Source organism: Mobula birostris, chromosome 5, assembly GCF_030028105.1.
Source record: "Mobula birostris isolate sMobBir1 chromosome 5, sMobBir1.hap1, whole genome shotgun sequence".
Lineage (NCBI taxonomy): Eukaryota > Metazoa > Chordata > Chondrichthyes > Myliobatiformes > Myliobatidae > Mobula > Mobula birostris.
Window position 1 is genome coordinate 59108159 of NC_092374.1, and position 23828 is coordinate 59131986.

The following is a 23828-nucleotide window of genomic DNA, read 5'->3' on the forward strand; positions in this document are numbered from 1 at the left end:
TCATCTTTCACAACATGATAAAAATATTCAGTCCTTAAATTTTATTTGCAACAGTAAGGAGAACTGAACTGAATATGCCTGAACTCTCACTTTTGCATTTTGTATTCTGTGCTTTTCGCTCTTTTTTCGTTGCCAATTGCGCGATTTTTTTTCCTTTTTCCGCGTGGGGGAGGGTTGGTGTTTCTCTCTGGAAGGTTTCCATGGTTTTCTTTGTTTCCTGGCTGTCTGTGGGGAAGATGAATCTCAGGGTTGTATACTGCATACATATTTTGATAATAAATGTACTTTGAATCTTTGAATATTGTTTCTACTCATGCGCCATTTCCAGAGGTTCATCAAGAAGCAATGTAATAATAAGTCATATTCAGGTTTAGTACTGTAGGTTGGGGCAAATGTTGGTCAGGATGCTGGGAGGACTTCTGCTGTTCTTCAGAAGAGAGTGGGATCTTTTACATCCATTTGAGGAAACAAATGGGGCCTTGCTTTAATTTCTCATCCTAAAACAATGGTCCCTTCAATAGTGATGTCCTGGGATTCTGCTCAAGTCTCTAGAGTAGGACATAAACTCAATGTTCTAACCCAGAGGTGAGTACACTGCTCACTGCAGCAGGGCGGAAGTGGACACCGAGACTCAAGTCATCACGACCAATTAAGATGGCTTAGGCTTGCTGACTGGGGCTATTCCTTTGTTTTCTAAAAAAAATTTTTCTTGTTTCGTTAGCCTCAAGAAAAAATAGAGGCAAATTCAATGGGGAAAAGGGATCCTGAAATAACCTAGCAAAATACCAGGAATAAGAATGTAAGCAGAAACAGGAATCGACCATCCAAGATTTTATGCCTGCTCCAGCTTTCAACAAGATTATGACAGATCTTTTACACCACTTCTCTGCACTAGGCCTATGGCCCTTAATATGTTTAATATCCTTATCTTTTTCTGTCCTGAGCACTTTCAGCCACTGAGACTCCACTGTCACCTTGAGTAATTAATTCCAAAGATTCACCACTCCCTGGGTGAAGAAATTTCTCATCTTCATCCTGAATGGATCTCTTTTCTGTGAGACTGTGGCCCCTGGTTCTAGGCAACCCAGCCACGGGTAACATTAACTCTATGCCAGTTATATCTATATAATTCAATTAGATCACCACTTACTCTTCTAAACTCAAGACAGTATTGTCCTATTCTGCTTTACTTCTCCTCACAGGACAAACTCACCCACCCAAGAATCAATTTAGTGAACCTTCGTGTCACTCCTGCCGCCAAAAGTATATCCTACGTACAATATTTTAAGCACAGTCTTACCAAAGCCTTCTATAATCGGGATAAAAATTCTCATTCTTGTCCCCAAATATTTTTGCAACATATTGTTTGCCTTCTTAGTTGCTTTCTGTCCTTGCATGCTAACTTTGTAACTCTCATAAAAGTCCCTCTGAATTCCGACACCTTTAAACAGATCAGTTAAAAAAAAAGAATTCCCTGTTTTTTTCCTTTTTCTCCAGAGTATGTGTCCTCATGTTTGCCACTTTATGTTCTGTTGCATTAATTTTCATTCACTTATCCTGCCTATATCTCATCGAAGCTTCTCTACATCCTTCTAACAGTCTACAAGGTCACCTAGCTCAGTATCACCAGCGAACTTGGACATATTACATTTGATACCCTCATTGAAATCATTGTGAAAATCTGGGTCCTCAGTGCCAATCCTTGGAGCTCGCACACTACCAACCTGACACTATTGCTCCTTGCAATTTCAAGAATGTTTTCAAAGTCCAAAGATTTTGTGTACTTACATCTCCATCCATTACCATTTGGATCTCACAATCTGCCGTTGGACTAACATCTTGGCGCATAACCCAGATCGGTTCTGCAGGCTCATCAGGAGTGTACGGTGATCGAATGGTTCGAGTCTTCACCTCTTCGATTGCTTCCTTAATGTCCTTAATTGCTAACGATATGGCATCCCTTTGTTCCCTAGTGTGCCTCACTACTTCACCTAGACCTGTGGAAGATGCAGAGTGCGAGTTCAGAGCCAAGGTGGGGTCATCGTTCTCTGAGTTCTGTTCGGCCTCGGGCATGTCCTCGGAGGCCTGGCCCAGGCTTTGGGAACTCATGCTTTCCTTCACCTCAGCGACAATCTGGTCGATGTCTTCTTCCTGCTCGTAGCTGTCCATGCGTGGGTAGGGCGCAAATTCGGCTTCCTTCTCCGGGCTGTCTGACTCGTTGTCCGAGCGCTCATCGTAATGGTGCAGTCTGGCACCCAGGGCTTCCTTGCGGTAATTCTCGGCCTCCTCCCTCTCCTGCTGGTACAGCTGCAGGTTCCCTCGTCCATCCGGCTCGGGAGCCTCCACGATCTCCTCGTAAACGTGCTCCTGGGCCGAGTAGTCGTCGTAAGGCTCAGCATACTGCTCCTCGTCGCTGTGGTGGAAGGCCTGGTGGGTGTAGACATAGCCCGCGTAAGCCGAGCTCATGAGGCCCTCGGGGTCTACCACACCAAATCGCAGAGCGCCGGGGAGGGCGTGGGAGGCAGCCGCTTCCGCGTGCTCCGACTCAGCTTGCTCCGTGTACTCCTCCGCTTCTGGCCGGCAGTGCACGGCATAGGACCTCTCGTCCTCCTCGCTCTCAGCCAATCTCTCCCGGGAACCGAAGGGCTCGGCCTGGGCGCAGAGCACATCCCCCTCCGCCCTGTCTGTGTGGTTATGGAAGCCGCTCTCAGTGCTGGCCGACCTGGCCAGTGGAGCCTCCTCGTCACCCGCGAGGGCTCCCCGCTTGCCAGCGGCGCAGCGGTACGGCCGGGCCCCTTCCTCTGCCTCTTCTTCCAGGCGCTGAAGGTCGGCCTCCACCGCCTCATTCAGCTCCCCACTCCCAGGCTCCTCGTCTACCACGTCCCGTGGCTTATCCATCTCTGAATCCCAAAATGCCGTCTGCCTATGTGAACAGCATCCTGTTGGCCGAGGCTGGAACAGAAACACAAAAAAAGAAGAAAAGAAAGAACATATCAGTGACAGTTGGCATAAATACAGCTTTTTCACAGAGGTAGCACAAGCACTCCCCACCTTCCATCATGCAGAAGATGCCAAAGACTGAGAATGTGAACCACCAGACTGAAGGGCAGCTTCTCGCTGACTGTTATCATACCTCTCATACACCAAACTCTATCTCCCTTGTTGCGGCTTTTGTCAAGCGCCTCCGCACCATCTGCTTTCCCAGTGGCCAAGCATTTTAATTCCCATTCCTGTTCTGACATGTCGATCTTTGGCCTTCTCTTGTGCCAAGAAGAGGCCACCATCAGAGTGGAGGAGCAACACTTTATATTCCACCTGAGTACCCTCCAACCTGATGGTATGAATATCGATTTCTCCCTCAGGTGAACAAATCTCCTCCCCTCCCCCACTCTGACCTCTCACCTGCCTATTACTTCCCTCCGGGTACCCTCCCCCCCACCCCTCCTTTTCTCCTATTCTCCACTCTCTTCTCCTTTCAGATTCTTTCTTCTCCAAACCATGACCTTTCCCACCCACCTGGCTTCACCTAGCACCTTCCAGCTAGCTTCTTTCTCCCCCCACCCCAACCTTTTATTCTGGCGTCTTCCCCCTTCCTACTCAGCCTGAAGATGGGCCTCGGCCCGAAATGCCGACTGTTCATTTCCATGACTTGCTGAATTCCTCCAGCATTTGTATGTGTTGTTGTGGTCTTTGCACTTTTATTTGTCTGCCTGAACCGCACTCTCTTTAACTGCTATTTCTGCAGTCTGTTTCTTTTTACTCCCCAAGGTAACTATGTGAAATTATGAAGGGGGTAGAGGGTGGGTAGTAAGAATCTTGTTCTTTTGCTGAAGATCTCTAAAATAAATGGGTATAAGCATAATGTGAGTGATAGATGGCTCAGAGGGGATTTGAGGGGGAATTTTTACCACATATGGGGTGGAGGCAAATGCATGAATTGCCAAGGGAAAGAAGACAGCAAACCAAATGCGGGTAAAGGTGCTTAGTATAATGGTCTGCATGGACAAGATGGGCCAAATGGCCTGATGCTATGGAACAACTCTGTCACTTTATCCAAAACCAACAATTGGCATCCATAAAATTCTTTTCACCATTTTGGAATGTTTCAAAGTTCAAAATTCCAAGTACATTTATTATCAAAGTATGTATACTTTATACAAATGAAACCACCTGGTTTCCTCAGCTGCGTAAATCTAATGAAGACAACCTCCAGCCCTGCCAAACTCGTGAGATTGAGATGCGCTTGATCCCCCCCAAACCCCGGTTTATCTGGATGCCGTGTCATTTGCTACCCTGTTGCAAATTAATGCCACGAAATAACTAACAGTACACTGCATACGATTAAAGAAATTATATTTACGAATCTTAACTGAAGGGTCACTAAAGAATAACAAAAAGGTTCCATTCTAATTAAACAGTCAAATGTGCAGAAGTTGGAGCTCATCTTGAACTTCCCTGTCACTCACGCGCTGGGCCCTCGGTCAACGTGTAAGCATACACTTCCTTCAGAACATCACTCGCAATCCATCTCGAACAAACAGGTTTCCCACCGATCGTATGCTACAACCGGTTCTCCCCAGCGTCTTCTCTCTCCAGCTCCTCTCGAACAAAATCTCCAAGCCCAACCTTAGTGTCCCTCACCAGAGAAACCTCCCCTTAATCCAACCATCCTGATTGGATAGCACACATTTCTCCTCAAGCAACACACGTCAAAGTTGCTGGTGAACGCAGCAGGCCAGGCAGCATCCACAGGAAGCTGCCTGGCCTGCTGCGCTCACCAGCAACTTTGATGTGTGTTGCTTGAAATTCCAGCATCTGTAGAATTCCTCATGTTCGCATTTCTCCTCATCTTTTATCTTCAACAGTAACCCAAACAAGCTAAAAACAAGCAGCTCGCACATAACAGCACAAAATGAAATACATACAGCATAACAGTAAAAATATGCACCAGGGCATTACACAACCTTGAGATTCGTCTCCTTACAGGCAGCCATGAAACAAAGAAACCATAGAAAAACTAAGCACAGAAACAGGCCTTTTGGCCCTTCTTAGCTGTGCCGAACCATTTTCTGCCTGGTCCCACTGACCTGCACACAGGCCATATCCCTCCATACACCTCCCATCCATGTATCTGTCCAATTTATTCTTAAATGTTAAAAAAGAACCCGCATTTACCACCTCGTCTGGCAGCTCATTCCATACTCCCACCACTCTCTGTGTGAATAAGCCCCCCCTAATGTTCCCTTTAAACTTTCCCCCCCTCACCCTTAACCCATGTCCTCTGTTTTTTTCTCCCCTTGCCTCAGTGGAAAAAGCCTGCTTGCATTCACTCTATCTATACCCATCATAATTTTATATACCTCTATCAAATCTCCCCTCATTCTTCTACGCTCCAGGGAATAAAGTTCTAACCTATTCAACCTTTCTCTGTAACTGAGTTTCTCAAGTCCCGGTAACATCCTTGTAAACCTTCTCTGCACTCTTTCAATCTTATTTATATCCTTCCTATAATTTGGTGACCAAAACTGAACACAATACTCCAGATTTGGCCTCACCAATGCCTTATACAACCTCATCATAACATTCCAGCTCTTACACTCAATACTTTGATTAATAAAGGCCAATGTACCAAAAGCTCTCTTTACGACCCTATCTACCTGGGACGCCACTTTTAGGGAATTTTGTATCTGTATTCCCAGATCCCTCTGTTCTACTGCACTCCTCAGTGCCTTACCATTAACCCTGTTTTTGTCCTTCCAACGTGCAATACCTCACACTTGTCTGTATTAAACTCCATCTGCCATTTTTCAGCCCATTTTTCCAGCTGGTCCAAGTCCCTCTGCAGGCTCTGAAAACCTTCCTCACTGTCTACTACACCTCCAATCTTTGTATCATCAGCAAATTTGCTGATCCAATTTACCACATTGTCATCCAGATCATTGATATAGATGACAAATAACAATGGACCCAGCACTGATCCTTGTGGCACACCACTAGTCACAGGCCTCCACTCAGAGAAGCAATTCTCTACCACCACTCTTTGGCTTCTACCATTGAGCCAATGTCTAATCCAATTTACCACCTTTTACCACCAAAGAAACCCAAAAGAACCCATTAAAAGAAGGCCATCAAATACCCAATGTGCAGAGAGGAAAAAAAAAGCAAATCATGTGAACAATAAGCACAAGCAAATAACATTCTGAATTGAAGTCCACAAAGAGAGCCCATCCACAGACCCTCAGCTCTGCACAGAGCCAAGTAAACCTCGTGGAGCAAGGAGTTGAACCGGCCAGTCCCTCTGCTCAGGCCCCGACACCCTGACCTTCCCAATCTGTCCTGGTGCTTAAATCATCAAGTTCAGCTGCTTCGATACACTCGGGGGCCTGGATCCTGCTGCCTTTACTCGGTCTGTATCTGACCCTTCCAAATCAGCTTGGTGTTTACATCAATTGAACTCGGGTCTTCCTCGCTCTCGGCAACGGGCCTGCTGCCGCCTCTCGGTTCTGCCGCATCGAATCGCCTCCAAGTGCAAAGGGAAGTTCCAGGCCATTGTTTGCCATGATCGTTTACCAGAAAATGAGTGTTTTTTTTTTATTATTTCACTGGCCACCTGCCAGAAATCGCTGAGATTCACCATCGCCATCTTAAATATCAAAGTACTTCATAAAGCAAGTTTAGAAGCACAATCATTCCTCTATTTTTGGGAAAGCTGCAGCTAATTTGCATAAAGCTAGTTCCTGGGATTAGATGGTTAGATGGGATTATCCCACCCACAATAAGATTTTATAAGAATAAGGGGTAATCTTTTTTGAAATACACAAGATCAAAAGGCATGACAGGGTAGATGATCAGATGTTTACACTAGATATAAAATCTCAAAGAATAGGACAAAGTTACAGTCATTTAAAATCAAAGTGTGTAGGAACTCCTATCTTTATTTAGAGATACAGCGTGGAACAGGGCCTTCCGACCCAACACGCTGCACCAGCCAGCAAAATATCTATTTAACCCTAGTGTAATCATAGGACAATTTCCAATGACCAATTAACCCAGCAACAGGTATGTCTTTGGAATGGAGGAAGAAGCTGCAGCACCTAAAGGAAACCCACGTGCTCACAGGAAGGACATACAAACTTCTTCCAGAGGACGCCGGATTTGAATTCTGATGCCCCGAGGTGTAAAAGCTTCGTGCTAACCACTTTGCCACTGCAGGGCCCCAATTCTATGCAGTGATGATGAATAGAATACAATTCTCTACCTGGAGATTCGTGGAGGCCAGATCACTGAGGTGCTTTAAAGGGGATGTAGATACAGTTTTGAAGGATCGGGGAATTGAGGGCCATGGAGAATTGGCATGGAAGAAATGAGGCTTGGTGCAGATCAGCCATGACCACATTGAATGATGGACAGGCATGAGGGACAGAGTGGCTTACTCTGGCTCCTGTCATGTTCTGATAAAGCAAGATCCCACAAAAGGCCTCAGATGCTAGACTCTGGAGCAACAAACAAACAATTGCTGGAGACACTCAGCAAGTCAAACAGCACCTGAGGGAGAATATCCAGATGCAGCATTTCAATCAGAAACATCCACACTTTCTTTCCTCCCAAATACGCCACTTGATCCATGGCATTCTTCCTGCAGACTATTTGCTGCTCCCACCCACTGGAATTTGACCAGATCGCCCATTTTCATGGCATTAATTTGTTTATTTTGGATATGATTTGGAATGTGCTGGGCTGAAGTGCAATGGAATTTGGTATAAACAATCAAACAATCTTTACTTCAATAAACTGTGCAATAAAACTTGGGAGAACTCTCCTACTTCCCTTCTCTAAGGAAGGTGATAGCAAGGTGAATATGTTACTGAAAGTCAAAGAGTTTTCACACAGGCACAAAGATTCAAAACTGTTGTCACAACCCAGATTTACAGTAAATTGTATGAGAAGCTAGATCTGTAGTACCAACCATGCCGTTATCCAATGGTAAAAATGAATACCTAACAGAGGCCACCTTACCAGCTCTGCCCTCCACATGCCTCCTGCGCATTAATGTGGTTAACTAATGACTGACAAATCCTCTGGGACTGTCAGCTTGTTTCCTGGGGATTTTAGAGAGGTGGGTGCAGAGATAAAGGTGCATTGGCTCTCATCAATAGTGCGTCCGGAGATCCCTGGATTACAGAAGGGTCTTGGGGAGGAATAAATGGAGTAGTAACAGAATACTGCTAATTATATTATGATTATATTATTATTTTAAGCAGAGTTAACATGAAAGGAAAACAAGATCTAACAAAATGACCGGAGTTCGGAGATAAAATAATGATCTATGTCTTTTCATTGGAGGGTTTATTCAACAGTATTAATTTTGAGGTCTGAACCAAGAGTACATCTGTAAATTTCTCTACAACTCCAGACTGACACATTGAATGAAACCAATTTAAATCACAGTGGTCTAGAAATACACAGGAAGATATTTTTGCATGCCATCTAATACAAATGTTTGTAGTATTTTATTGAAAGGCCGACACATTATTACATTGGGGAGTGGGGGGGCTAAATATGGACAAAACTTTTCTGAATCATCTGTGTTTGGCTGGTGTCCAGGCATGTGCAGTTACCTCCGATCACCTGTTAACATGGTCTGCTTGAACTCCTTTTGTGCAAGTCTGTCCTGTGTAGAAGACATTCATACAGAGGTAGGTTTTAAAGTCATCGACTTGCTTCTAAACAACTTGAAGGAAGCTGCATGGCAGATTCTAAGTTGTGTGTCTTGATGCAGAGTTTCAACCCTATATGTTAACAATCCCTCACTCACCCCACGGATGCTGCTCGCCCGAGTTCCTTCAGCAGAAGTTTCATTATCCATAGTCTTCTGTGGGCTCAGGAGCCTGGGCCACCTGCACAAGGTTCCCGTAGAGTGATTTAGTTACCTCTTGGTCCCACACATCCTGCCTCTCAGCTGGTCTCAATCTGGCTTCCCATTACAGGCCAGATAATTACCTCTCCCGAAGTTGTTTAGGATGGTGGTGAGTAGTGGTAGTTAAAGTTGGGGCATTTGATGGTGTGGTGTTCAAGTTAACTGGACACTACTTTGCCTGGGACACTGAGGAGGTTCTGGCATAGCCAAACACAAACCAGGCACAAAACATTTTATAAGCTTGTTCTCTTCTGACAAGTCCATTAACAAACATATCAAAATAGATGCTATCTACGAACCCCTATGGCCAAAGAAACGTGAGCGAATAGAATTCAAGAGTTAACTGAAGGGGTGGCAATGAGGACTGAGGCAAGTGAAGGGGGGGGGGGGGGGTCCTTATATAAATGCAAGCACTCCCAGAGAGAAACACCAAACATCTATAATGGTGCTGATTTCCATCATCCTCAACCTCAACACCTTGATGGGTAGCTTCCAATAGCTGCTGCTGTTCTTGGATAATTTTGAATGTGTCTAACTATCACAAGTCCTTTTGTAATTTCAGCCATTGGTGGTACCATACGGGCACTCCAACTGACCTGTTAATGCAGAAGTAATCTGGATCGGCAAGAATCTTATTTGACCTCTTGGGTGATGAACGTAGCATATTGGCCATTTTAGTTTCTGTCAACAGCAGAGCCACTCATTTGTGGTTTAGGACTTTGCTCTGTATCAGAGACGTGGTGAGGTTTGGAAATGGATTAAGTGCAGCTGAAGGATCAGCTGTACTGCTGGAGATTCCATAGATCACGAGAAGGAAAGATGACACAAAGACACCTGTGCGGACATCAGAGCAGATACAATGGAGACTGAGAAACTGGAAGAACGAAAAGGAGGAAGAGTGGGAGGGAGGGAACAAGTACAATCAAGGTAGCTGTGGGAATCTGAGTTTGAGATGGATATTGGTGGCTAGCATATCCTCTGAGATGGAAATCAAGTGATTCAGAAAAGGTAATGTCAGAGAGAGACTGAAGTGGTAGATGCAGGCTTAATTGTAACATTTAAGAGAAGTTTGGATAAGTACTTAGGCGCGACAAGTAGGGCTGCCAACTGTCCCATATTAGCTGGGACATCCTGTATATTGGGCTAAATTGGTTTGTCCCATAGGGACCTCCCTTGTTCTGTATTTCCCCCGCTAAGGTACAGCATTCCTATGAAACCATTTGTAAGCCGAAATGGCGTAAAGCGCAGAGGCAATTACCATTAATTTATATGGGAAAAATTTTTGAGCGTTCCCAGACCCAAAAAATAACATACCAAATCATACCAATAACACATAAAAGCTAAAATAACACAAACATATAGTAAAAGCAAGAATGATATGATAAATACACAGCCTATATAAAGTAGAAATAATGTATGTACAGTGTATCAGAATCGGCAATATTAGGGACTTCCGGTGAGGCACGAGGCAAGATGGCAGCATGGCACTGAGCGCTGACATACAACCCTCCTTTTACAAGTTCTTCAGGGCTCATAGACGGTCTTAATACAAGGTTGAGTTGGAGAAAGATCTAACTAAAGACATGGCTTCAAAAAAAGATACAAACTCAACCAGGAAACAAGATACCAGCAGACGATAACAAGCTTGCGATTCATCCAAAGAAATAGCTATGCTAATTAAACAAACAATGGCAACGGAGATGGAATCGCTGCAAGAAATGGTAGCCCACATGCTAAGGGAGTTGCTGGAAAAGGCTCTCGACCCCATACAGAAGCAAATGGCAGAGAATGGCAACATTCTCCAGGCGTTAAAGGAGCAAGCGGACATTCACGCTAAAAAATTTAACACGGTCTTCAACAAAATAGACAACATTCAGGTTTGCTTACTCAAGAATGAGAAAGTTGCTAACTCCTGTCTCGTGGAGGTGTCTAAGATATGGAAGAAGTTAAACGACTTGGAGGATAGATCCAGGAGAAACAACGTGTGGCTGGTCAATTACCAACAGGCGCTGAGGGCGACAATCCAAGAGGTTACCTCCAGAAGATGCTGCCTAATTGGATTCCAGTGCTCAAGAATTTCCACAGCACTCCTTTGGAAATCGATAAGAGCACATAGGATCTTTTCCAACAACACCTCAAGACTGCGGACCATGGTTTTTAGGCTTCTACGGTACACCGACTGGCAGGCTATCCTGGAGGGTGCGAGGAAGACCAAACCTACTCTCCCTGATGGCACCTAACTGCAGTTCTTCGCCGACCACCGCCCCGGCACGATGCAGGAACGGCAGGGATACAAGGAGATCCGCGCTAAACTTCGACAGAAGGGGATCAACTCGTTCCTCACATACCCAGCGATTTTGAAAGTGAATATCAAGGGCATGAAGATGTCATTTAACTCGGCAGAGGAAGCGAAAGAAGTTCTGAAATCATCGGTGCTGGGAGGTATGGAAGAAGACCCTGAGCAAAGTCCACACGCTCCTCGGGAGGAGATGGAACAGCATTAAGAGCTCTAACTAGCCTGTATGCGCAATTTATCAGGCACGGGCAAGTTAACATTCTAGGTGTGAAGTTTTCTGGTTATTCCTCTATCCAAAAGTTATTCATTGCACCTTTGCATTTAGTTAATTAAGGGGCCAATTTGTTTCCGACTACTGCAGGCCAGAGTTTTAAGGTAATATTCAATATACCCAAATGTAATACTTCATCAAGAATGAAGCTGAAAAACAGCAGTTTGTTCTGACTAACTTTAGAATGTTATGTCTCCAGTAGACTCGTTTACATTTCTGGGCACCAGATAAGACGTCATTAGCGCCATCGCTAAGCGACGGTTTATTGAAGCGACAGTTTCATGCAGTATAGCTGTTGCGATCTTGATCATGTGTTACTGTATAATATATGTGAGACGGAAATGGTTTTACTTATATAGGTTAACGGGTTTGTCCAGGTTTTCTTTTTCTTGTCTTGTTGATATGATTATCTATGAGAACTGCTTTGCCTTTCTAATTTGTTGGTGCTGGAAGGGGGCGGTTGATGTCAGTGTTCAGTGTCTGACATTGCTAAATGACACTCACAGATGTTACAAAACAAAGGGTTGAATGGGAGGGGTGATGGGTGGGGGGGTGGGAAGGGGGTAACTCAGGGCTCCACCACCAACTTACAACAACAGATCCAGGGGAAGATGAGCAACACAGATAAATTAGAAAGTCTTACTATCGTATCATTTAATATTAGAGGATTAAACTCTCTACAAGCGTTCAAAGGTTTTAGATTTCTTACGCAGAAAGAAAATAGATATTGTGCTGTTACAGGAAACACATCTTAAACCTAATGACATTCCCAGGGCTCAAAACCGTTTTTATAAACCTGTTGTGGCATCAGCTGATGGTACTCATACGAAAGGAGTTATGATAGTAATGAGACGTAATATTAATGTATCAATTGAAAGGACGGGCGCCGACAATAAAGGACGTCTAGCTTTTTGCTGCACATCCATTCAGGGTAAAAAAAAGTTGCATTCATTAGTCTATATGCCCCAACTATATTCGAAGTTGAATTTTTTTCCCTCAATTACCTCACAATTACTGAAGTTAAGTGACTACCAACTGTATGTTGGTTCGGACATGAATGCTTTGGTAAACATTAACCTCGATAAATCTTCCTCAACTGTATCAAGCTCTCAATAATCTGCTTCCAAAGCACTTAACCTTTTTCTAGCGGAGGGTGCATAATCCGTCTGCTAAAGACTATACCTTCTTCTCCACAAGACATAAAACCTTCTCTCGGATAGATAACATTCTTCTATCCTCCGGTCTGCTGCCTTTAGTACACTCAATAGAATTTTTGCCCAGACATCTATCTGATCACAACCCAGTCATATCTACTTTTAATTATGGCAAAATTAAAAATAAGGCTACTAGGTGGAGGTTTAACTCCACCCTTCTAAAAAAAAACGACGAATTTCTATCACAACTGAGAACAAAACTGACAGAATTTATAAATGTAAATAAAAAGTGTCTCAGATGTGACAGCGATTCGGGCCTCCATCAAGGGTTTCTTACGAAATAACGCTATATCGTTCAGTTCTCACCTACATAAAAGCCGGCTTCAAAGGATTTCCACCTTAAGAGAATGTAAGGTTTTGGAGAATGATCTCAAAAGGAGATACACCATAACAAAAGAAAATGAGCTCAAAACAAAACAAGCAGAATTAAATGATTTATTAAGAAGCAGGGCAGAATATATGATCCATATAACCGAATATAAGTATTACACAGAAGGCAGCAGGCCAAGCCTTCTTTTAGCTCTAACGCTCAAACAACAGGAAGCTATACCAGCGATTAGATGTGGTAAACGTGGAGTAGTATCTTCAACAGAGGAAATAAACGAGACATTCAAGAATTACTTTAAAGAATTGTATACAAGTGGCTCAATTCTTTCTGAGAATGACTTCACGGATTTTTCGGTGGATTAGACCTCCCTACGTTGTTGTTAGAGGACACCAAAACTCTAGACTCTCCTATTACATTGGATGAGCTACTCAAAGCAGTCGAAGCTACAAATAAGGGCCATACGCCAGGTATAGATGGCATTCCTGTGGAACTTTACCTAGCACTTTGGGATATTCTTGGACCAGTATGGTTGGAAACATTAAATTATGCTTTTGGAAATGGCGCTTTCCATAGAGATCTAAACACAGCCTTGATCACAGTTATACCTAAGCCCGGTAAGGACCCCTTGGAGTGTGCCAATTACCGTCCAATCTCCTTGATAAATGCCGACCTCAAGATATTTTCCAAAGTCTTAGCCAATAGACTTGAGATAGTAGTTGGGAAAATAATTAGCCCAGATCAAACGGGCTTTATCAAGGGGCGTCTTGCATCTGATAATATTCGCCAGCTCTTAAACGTACTGAGTGCAACACATAAAATCCCAGCTGGCTGTGGCCTGCTATTTCTAGATGCTGAAAAAGCGTTCGATCGCCTTGAATGGCCATATCTTTGGAGAGTCCTAAAAGAATTTTTCAGCGATAAATTTATCAATATGATTCGAACACTGTATGCTAATCCTTCAGCCCGGGTAAGTGTGGGAGGAGGTTTCTCAGAGTTATTTGACATAGGACGGGGCACACAACAAGGGGACCCTTTGTCTCCTTTAATTTTTAATATATCTATTGAACCGCTTGCACATTTAATTAGAAACTCTCCTCAGATCTCCCCTATTACAATAGGTACAACATCGCATTCAATATCACTTTACGCGGACGACACGCTAGTTTATATGGCAAATGTTCAACAAACTCTCCCCTATGTTTTAAAAGCACTGGAGCAATTTGGATTTCTTTCAGGATACAAAGTTAATTTGTTAAAATCAGCATTGATGCTGATTAATACGGATAAAAGTAAGGTATCTCTTCCTCCCCAGATTAAAGTTACAAATGAGGTCCTCTACTTGGGTATTAAAGTTAATACTTCCCTATCATCTGTGGCTAAAACAAATTACTCCTTAGTTCTGAAAAAAATAGAGAAAGATATTAATAGATGGAGACACCTGCCAGCATCAGTCCCAGCCCGTATTTCGGTCATTAAAATGAACATCTTACCCTGCATTAATTTTATCAGCTCAATGATCCCACTTGCACCTCCAGCAGGATATTGGCAAAAACTGGACTTCTTACTACGATGCTATGTTTGGAATGGTAAACGACCCAATATAAAGTGGTCAGCTGTGCAATTCAAAAAGTTGGATGGGGGATTGGCATGTCCAAATTTTAAACTGTATCACTGGGCATTTGTATTAAAATGTCTTAGCTATTGGATGGAGGAGGATAAAGTTTCGTCCTGGAAAAATATAGAATAAGAGCTAATAGCACCAATAAGGTTGAAGGACTTTCTCCTTATAGGTATGTCTACCAAAAAATGTGATTTGCATTACGGTCCAATTTTAACCCATATGCTACAAGTGTTTAGAGCAGCAGAAAAATTCCTAAAATTTAAAAGCGTATGGTGTGAATCATCTGCATTATGGAACAATAATTGTTTTCTATCTGGGGGGAAACTACTCATTAACAGAACTTGGGAGGATAAAGGTATTACTACTCTTCAAGATATTAATGGGGCAAGTACTATCCTTAGCTTTCAAGAACTGATATCTCGATATAATACTGATAAACATTCTCTTTTCTTCTATTTTCGAGTAAGGTCAGCTTGTAAAGCCTACGGCGTTCCCTGGGGGTCAGATTTAAAGGACCATCCCATTTTAAGTTGGATACAGAGTGCTCTAGGACAGATAGTGTCATATATCTATGATAAATTAAACTCCCAGAAATATATGTCCACATCGGGAATGAAAGCCTGGGGTAGGGACATATCTGAATTGGGACAAGACTTAGACTGGGACGCGATTTGGGATAATGCTGCCAGTGCTTCGAAAAACCCAAATCATTGGTATATACACTTGAAATTTTGTCATAGGGCATACTTAACACCGAGAATTAGACATCAAATGGGACTGGTTCCTGACCCTTATTGCTCATTTTGCCCCCATGGAGCCATTGGCTCATTTATACATGTTGTATGGGAATGTCCAGGGGTTTTTGATTTGTGGGGGAAGGTTATCAGTACTCTTACAGAACTAACAGGGGTACAATTACCAATGGACCCCGCTGTACATCTTCTAAATGACGATTCCCACCTTTCCCTTATGGAAAAAACACGCAAAATCTGGCTGGCAGGCCTGACTGCAGCTAAGAAGGTTGTAGTCCAGTGCTAGAAACCTCCCCGTGATATTTCAAATACTCACTGGCTCCGAAGCTCTTTAGACATTTCTTACCTGGAACTTTCATCAGCAAGAGTAAATGATACACGACCAAACACAATGTGGACAAATTTGATATCTAACTTAAAAGATCTTTTGTTAAAATAGGAATGCTTTGTCTGTGTATGTACTACTATTCAGTTGATTGGTGGAGGGGAGAGGGATGGGGGGAGAGAGGGGTGGAGGGGGATGGTGATGAAGGTTGGGGGGTGGCTGGGTTTAACAGTAAAAATGTAATTAGCAACTGGTTGTATTGAATGTAATTTGTTGGTGTTGCAATAAAAAATTAATAATAAAAAAATCAGCAATATTAAGCCAAAACCGATTTGTAGGGAAAAAAATCAGCACGTACAAGCTTGCGCATGTCACGCATGCGCACACAGGTGCCCGCGCAAGGCTTCATGGTTATGGTAGTCTTTCTCGGGGTAGACATAAGTGTCCCGTATTTGACTGCTACTTTTGTCCCTTATTTGGGAGTGAGAAAGTTGGCAACCCTAGCGACAAGGTTGGAGAGATATGGTCCAGGATCTGGTAGACGGGACTAGGCATATCAGGTTAGCATGGACTAGATGGGCCAAAGGGCCTGCTTCTGTGTGGCAGTACTCCATAACCCTCTATAAGTAACTCAAGTACTAGATCTACTCCAACTGGGCCTCTTTCTAACAGCACATACTAACACAAAATCCACACTTCACTGGTCTCCTAGCACACAGCGGCTTGTAGGCTGCAGCGTGATATGAAAGAGTCCCTGCAACCTCAAAGCTAATGAGGCAAAGTAAATCATCTGGTAGCAGTTTATTTCAGGTGTCTGAATTCTGCAAAGTTTTGCCTCATATATAGTTCACACTCTTTCATCCATGAAGGTTGATTTATGGCAAGTCTCAAAGGATCTCCCAGCAGTGAGCGATGATCACATCATTGAAAAAGTCACTTTGCCATTTATAGTTGCCATGTGCAACTCCAAACTTCTCGCCTTAATTGCATCACCACTGCTACTCCAGTCTGTGCATGGGTTACAGCTGCATGTTAAATCGACCAATTTCCATTGATAACAATATTATATGTCTGCATCCGTAAACATCTTTATGCAAAGTGGGCCTAAGCATAGACATGCATTGATGCCCATGTCTGTGCACAAGTTCATGCTCACACACGTGCAGAAGCAAAAACATGAAACAGCAGTGCACCCTTGCGCGAAGGTGTGGAAGTAGAGGTTAAAGTAAGGATAGCCTGGGGTAGTTGTAGTCAAGGGAGACCGTCGGAGACTCCTCTCTTTACTGCAGACAAGATAGGCTGGATTAACTGCAGCACTGTGTACTCAAACCAGACGAGTGAGGCCTCTGCAGTGAGACAGCTCCAGAAAGGTCTTCCTAAAACACAGCGTCCCTTTACACAATAAAGTGTTGGAGACAGACAAGATATCAAAAGGATAACTAAGGTTCTATTGTCTTTACTAACTTCAAAATACCATTGGTTGTCTGCTTGAAGTTTCAAGACACTTTCTTTTGAATATGGTGATTGAACGAGTAAGGAATTCAAACGTATACAATTTATAATGATCAATATTCATAACTGATAAGCCAATTCTGTATAAAAATAGCAGTTGTTTGTTGACGGTGACAGGGGTCCATGCTGTTCTTCTTGTGTACAAGAAAATAAAAGGAATGCTTGAATAGTAAGGGTATGCGTGTTCTGGGCCCAGTTATTTTATTATAATATCCGTGATGACAGTTACTTCAACAATCGAAATGCTAAAAACACCCTAAACTAAACTTCACCTTCCAACTTTAGATGTTTGCTGTCACAAACCCCCCACCCTACCTCCTTGGTGCTGTCTGCCTTCAACCATCTATTACTGACAACTTTATTCAAAGTTGAAAGCAAACTTATTATCAAAATACACATACTTCATCATATACAACCCTGAGATTCATCTCCTTGCAGGCATACTCAATAAATCTATTGAATAATAACAACAGAATCAAAAAAAAAACACCCAACTTGAGAGTTCAACTAAACTGCTAAAGACGACAAACTGTGCAAATACAAAAAGAAAGAAATAATAATGATAGAAGCACAGAAAACCTACAGCACAACACAGGCCCACGAGCTGTGCCGAACATGTCCTCACCTGAGAAATTACCTAGGGTTACCCATAGCCTTCTATTTTTCTGAGCTCCATGTACCTGTCCAGGAGTCTCTTAAAAGACCCTATCGTATCCATCTGCACTAGCCCATACCATGCACTAGCCACTCTCTGCGTAAAAAAAACAACCCTGACATCTCCTCTGTACCTACTTCCAAGTGCCTTAAAACTGTGCCCTCTCATGCTAGACTTTCAGCCCTGGGAAAAAGCCTCTGACTATCCACACGGTTAATGCCTCTCATCATCTTATACACCTCTATCAGGTCACCTCTCATCCTCTGTCGTTTCAAGGAAAAAAGGTCAAGTTCACTCAACCTATTCTCATAAGGAATGCTCCACAATCCAGGTAACATCCTTGTAAATCTCCTAATCACCCTTTCTATGGTTTCCACATCCTTCCTATAGTAATGGAACCAGAACTGAGCCAACACCGTATGCCTTCTAAACGACACAGTCAACCTGCGCAGCAGCTTTGAGTGTCCTGTGGACTCGGACCCCAAGGTCCCTCTGATCCTCCACACTGCCAAGAGTCTTACCATTAATACTATATTCTGCCATCATATTTGACCTACCGAAATGAACCACCTCACATTTATCTGGGCTGAACTCCATCTGCCACTTCTCAGCCCAGTTTTGCATCCTATCAATGTCCCACTGTAACCTGACAGCCCTCCACACCATCATCCACAACACTTCCAACCTTTGTGTCATCAGCAAATTTACTAACCCATCCCTCCACTTCCTCATCCAGGTCATTTATAAGAATCATGAAGAGTAGGTGTCCCAGAACAGATCCCTGAGGCACACCACTAGAGACCGACCTCCATGCAGAATATGACCCGATAACATCCACTCTTTGCCTTCTGTGGGCAAGCCAGTTCTGGATCCACAAAGCAATGTCCCTTTGGATCCCATGCCTCCTTACTTTCTCAATAAGCCTTGTATGGGATACCTTGTCAAATCATCATCATCATCAGGTGCCATGCTCAGTTTGAGCTTTGACTACCATGGCCCACACATTCCTATTTCAGGTCAAGTGGACCAATTCATTGGTATTCATTTCCGGCCGCTGTCTCCATCATCATTACTGTGCATTGTAACTCCTCTTTCCAAATCACATGTCCAATGAAGTTACGTTGCCTTTTCATGATCTCATACATTATTTCTCTTTTTGTGTTTGCTCTGTTCATGACATCCTCATTAGATATTTGTTTCGTCCATGATATTCTCTGCATCCTCCTCAAAAACCACATCTCTGCTGCTTCAATTCGTTTCCTCATGTTACTAGATATTGTCCAACATTCTGAGCCATATAACATAACTGGATAAACGTAACATTTCAGTACTCTGAGGCGGGTTGTCATGCCTAGTTTAGTTCCACCAGCATGTTGTGGTGTTGCTTGAATTTCCAGCATCTGCAGATTTTCTCGTGTTTATGCCTAGTTTAGTGTTGGTCAGTATACCCTTCATTCTCGTAAAGGTGCCTTTTGCCATCCTTATTCTTCTTTTGATGTCCATGTCGCACCTGCCATCTGATGCCACCCAGCTTCCTAAGTAGCAGAAGTTCTGTACTTGTTTTATGTCTTCCCCATTTATTTTCAGCCTACAGATAGGATTCTCCTTCTTTTTGAATATCACCATACATTGTCCTTTTGCAATTGATAGATAGACCCATTTTTGCACTTTCTTCAACAACTATAGCAATTAAGTTTTGTAGTTCTTCCTCCGTACTTGCAATTAGCACAGTGTCATCTGCATATCTAAAATTATTGATGTTTTCACCGCCAACTTTGATTCCCAAGATGTCTCTTATTTTTTGTAATATTGTTTCACTGTACACATTAAACAAATCGGGGAGAAAACGCACCCTTGTCTAACACCTCTCTTGGTTTTCGTAAACGGACTCACTTCTCCATCTATTCTTACAGCGGCAGTTTGCTCCCAGCACAGATTTCTGATCGCCTTGTCAAATGCCTTGCTGAAATCCATATACACTACATCTACTGCTCTACCTTCATCAATGTGTTTAGTCACATCCTCAAAAAAATAAACAAATAAGTAATAACTATCAAGAACCTGAGATGAAGTGGCCTTGAAAGTTGAGTCCACTGGTTGAGGGAACAGCTTAATGATGGGGTGAGTGAAGGCATCCCCTATGGTTCAAGAGCCTGATGGTTGAGGGGTAATGACTGTTCCTGAACCTGGTGGTGCCAGTCCTGAGGCTCCTGTACCTTCTTGCTGATGGCAGCAGCAAGAAGAGAGCATGCCCTGAGTAGTGGGTCCCTGATGATGGATGCTGCTTTCCTACAACAGCATTTCATGTACAGTAGACATGCTCAATAGTGGGGAGGGCTTTACCCATTATTGATTGGGGTGCATCCACTACATTCTGTAGGATTTTCCAATCAAAGGCATTGGTGTTTCCATACCAGGCTGTGATGCAGCTAGTCAATATACTCTCCACTACACATCCACAGAAGTGCGTCAGAATTTTAGATGTCATGCTGAAAATCCACAAACTCCCAAGGAAATATAGGTGCTGCTGTACTTTCTTCGTAATTGCACTTATATGCTAGGCCCAGGACAGGTCCTCTGAAGTAATAACACAGAGGAATTTAAAGTTACTAACCCTCTCCACCCCTGATTCTCCAGTGCTGATTCCTCAATACCACTGACTCAGCCCATAACAATGGTGTCGTCAGCAAAATAGAATATGGCATTATAGCTGTGCATAGCCACACAGTTATTAGTGCAAAGCTAGTGGAGCACAGGGCTAAGCACATAGCCCTCTGGTGCACCTGTACTGATGAAGATTACAGAGGAGATGCTGCCAATTCAAATTGGCTGGTTTCTGTAAGGGAGGAAATCAAGGATCCAATTGCACAAGGAGGGATTGAGGCCAAGATCTAGGAACTTATTGATTAGTTCTGAGGGAATTACAGTATTGAATGCTGAACAGTAGTTGATGAAGTGCATCCTGCTATGTGCATCTTTGCTGTCCAGATGTTCCAGGTTGAGCGAAGAGCCAGTGAGATGGCATCTGCTGTGGCCCTGTTGCTCCTCTAGGCAAATTGGAGTGGATCCAAGTCACTTCTTAGGCAGGAGTTGATATGTTTCATCACCAACCTCTCAAAGTACTTCATCACTGTGGATGTAAGTGCAACTTGGTGATAGTCATTGAGGCACGTCACCACGCTCTTCTTGGGCACCGGTATAATTGAAGCCTGCTTGAAGCAGAGTTAGTACCTTACACTGCCATTAGCCACTCCAACTCTCTCGCTGGACTCCATCTGCTTCAGCTCGTTTATAAAACCACCCATAGCCCTGCCCCTCCTGACCTCCGCAAGCTCCTCAATAGATCGCCATGCCCAGAAACTGGCTGCCAGTCCATCTCTTCTTCATAATTCAGAGCCTTGCCTACAGCTGCTGAGTCTCTGGAATTGCCTGTCTGAACCCTTCTACCTCTGCAGCTCCCTCTCTCCACTTTAAAACACTTCTTCAACCAAACACTGGTCTCTTATCTTGACTCAGAGTCAAATTAGAAAACAGAGTAAGAGAATATCCTGATGGCATTTTGGGACATTGGCACTGTTGATACACGACAATGCCGCAAGGTAACAAATGCTCCTGTCCTATTAATCAAGTCAGGCCTACTTTCTATAATTGAGTTAGCAGGATTGGAGATGAAAATAAGAACAGATGGAGCTATATATGAAAATGTGACTGACCTGTTGACTCCAGAATGGGCAGCTTGTGGAGTTGCTATAGGGCACAAGTGATAAGTGAACACAGGCTTCGTTCAAAAGCAATTAACTTCGGCAAAAATGTGGGAAGAGGTGATAGGTTTGTGAACGTAAATGGACAGGGGAGGAAATGTAGAGCACAAAGGACCTTGGTGGGGCGGTAATGTAGAGTGGAGGATGAGACACTGATTGAGTGGTTGGATGGAAGGGGAGTTTAGTTATAATTGGTTATCGACCAAAGCCAGGCGTCTCATTCCAGCTTGGTGAAGGAGTAACAGTTAAATGCTTGTAAACCAGTCAAAAGGTGCTGATGAAAGATAAGAAGTTTTAGAATATATATCTGGTAAATTCTCTGGACATGTTTGAAGAAAAACACACACACACACAAAAACGAACTTCAGATCAAACTGATTAGCTGAGTGAGGAGTATGCCTGAATATCCACAACATTGTGTCAACTGCTGAAGCAAGCGAGTGAGAGAGCAACATGTTGCAGGGCAGCAGCCATTTGAAAACTGCAAGTCTCGTTGGGAGTCAGTCACTGTTAGAGCCAATAAAAAGAAAGGAGGAGTATGTGGAAGGGCCATTGTTTGAGTGGTCCAGGGTTAGAGTGATCCAGTTTTGGTTCAACAGGCTTGGCCAGGCACAGATGCAGGCTCTAAGTAACTTTCCAGTAAGTTATTTTCCTGTCAGTACATTGCTATTGCGCTGAGAAAGGGGTCCCAAGTTAGTGGTATGCTCCTTGTAGGGACTTGGGTGACCTCCAGCCTCCCTGATGACTACATCTGCATGAAGTGCACTGAGCTGCAGCTCCTTGGAGACTGTGCTAAGGGACTGGAGGTTGAAGCTCATATGGGAGACTGGGGTGATATATAGGGGCTACAAGGAGGGAGGCACCCCTAAGTTGAAGGAGGCAGGTACTTTGGCTGTCAGGAGAAGGAAAGAACTTTTTTTTGGGGGGGGGGGGTTGGCAATGTACCAGGGAGAAGCCACAGCGAGCAGGTCTCTGGCACTGGAAAGGCAAGCTGTAGTGATGGATTTATTACTTAAGAGGACAGAAAGGAGGTTCATTGGACAAGAGCGCTATTCCCCACATGGCTTGTTGCCTCCTGGGTGCTATGGTCAGAGATATCTTGGATCGAGTCCACAGCATTCTTGAGCGGGAGGGAGAGCAGCCAGCGGGCGAGGTCCACGTTGGAACGAACAACATGGGTAGGATGGGTGATGAGGTTCAGTAAAGCGAGTTCAGGGAGTTAGGTGCCAAGTTGAAGGACAGGATCTCCAGGGTTGTGACCTCAGTTTCTACCTGTGCCACCTGCTAGTGAGGCCAGAAATAGGAAGATCATACAGCCATGTGTTCAACTAAGGAGTTAGCGCCGGGGGTGGGGGGGGGGGAGCGGCTTCAGATCTTTGGATCATTGGGCTCTCTTCCAGCGAAGGTGAGACTGTACAGAAGGGAGAGTTTGCACCTGAACTTGGAGGTGGGAGGGGACTAATATCATAGCAGGAAGATTTATTAGTGCTACACAAGGGGAGGTTCAAAGTTCAAATTAGTTTATTATCAAAGTCAATACATGTCACCATGTGCAATTTGAGATGCATTTTCTTGTGGGCATACTCAATAAATCATAATAGAATAATAACCACCCACACCTACTTGGGTGTTCAACCAATGTTGAAAAGACAACAAACTGTACAAATTTAAAAAGTAATAATAATAATAATAATAATAAGTAATCAATAAGAATTGAGAACATGAGATGAAGAGTCCTTGAAAGTGAGTCCCTAGGTCATGGGAACATTTCAGTAACCAGACAAGTGAAGTTGAGGGTAGTTATTCCCAGTTCAAGAGCCTGATGGTTGAGGGATATTAACTGTTCCTGAACCTGGTGGTGTGACCCTTCTTCCCGACGGCAGTAGCGAGAATAGGGTACGACCAGGGTGGTGGATGCTGCTTTCCTATGAAAATGCTTCACGTAAGTGTGCTCATTGGAGGGGAGGGATTTACCCATAATGGAGTGGGTCTTTTTATAGTATTTTCCGTTCGACAGCACCGGAGTTTCCATACCAGGCTGTGATATAACCACAATATATTCTCCACACACATCTACAGAAGTCTGTCAGAGTTTAAGATGTCGTGCTGAATCTTTGCAGACCCCTTATGAAGTAGAGGTGTTGCAGTGCATTCTTCGCAATTTCCCTGAAGTGCT

General features: G+C 43.6%; 1 protein-coding gene across 5 annotated transcripts in view; it reads right to left on the minus strand.

The window, feature by feature from the left end:
• apba1a (amyloid beta (A4) precursor protein-binding, family A, member 1a) overlaps window positions 1-23828 on the minus strand; it is a 195840-nt gene that overhangs the window by 81365 nt on the left and 90647 nt on the right. For all 5 annotated transcript variants that reach the window (XM_072258095.1, XM_072258096.1, XM_072258094.1 and 2 more), the window contains one exon: window positions 1789-2952. In XM_072258095.1, the coding sequence (XP_072114196.1) occupies window positions 1789-2952 (1164 nt within the window). The remainder of the gene's footprint in view (window positions 1-1788; window positions 2953-23828) is intronic.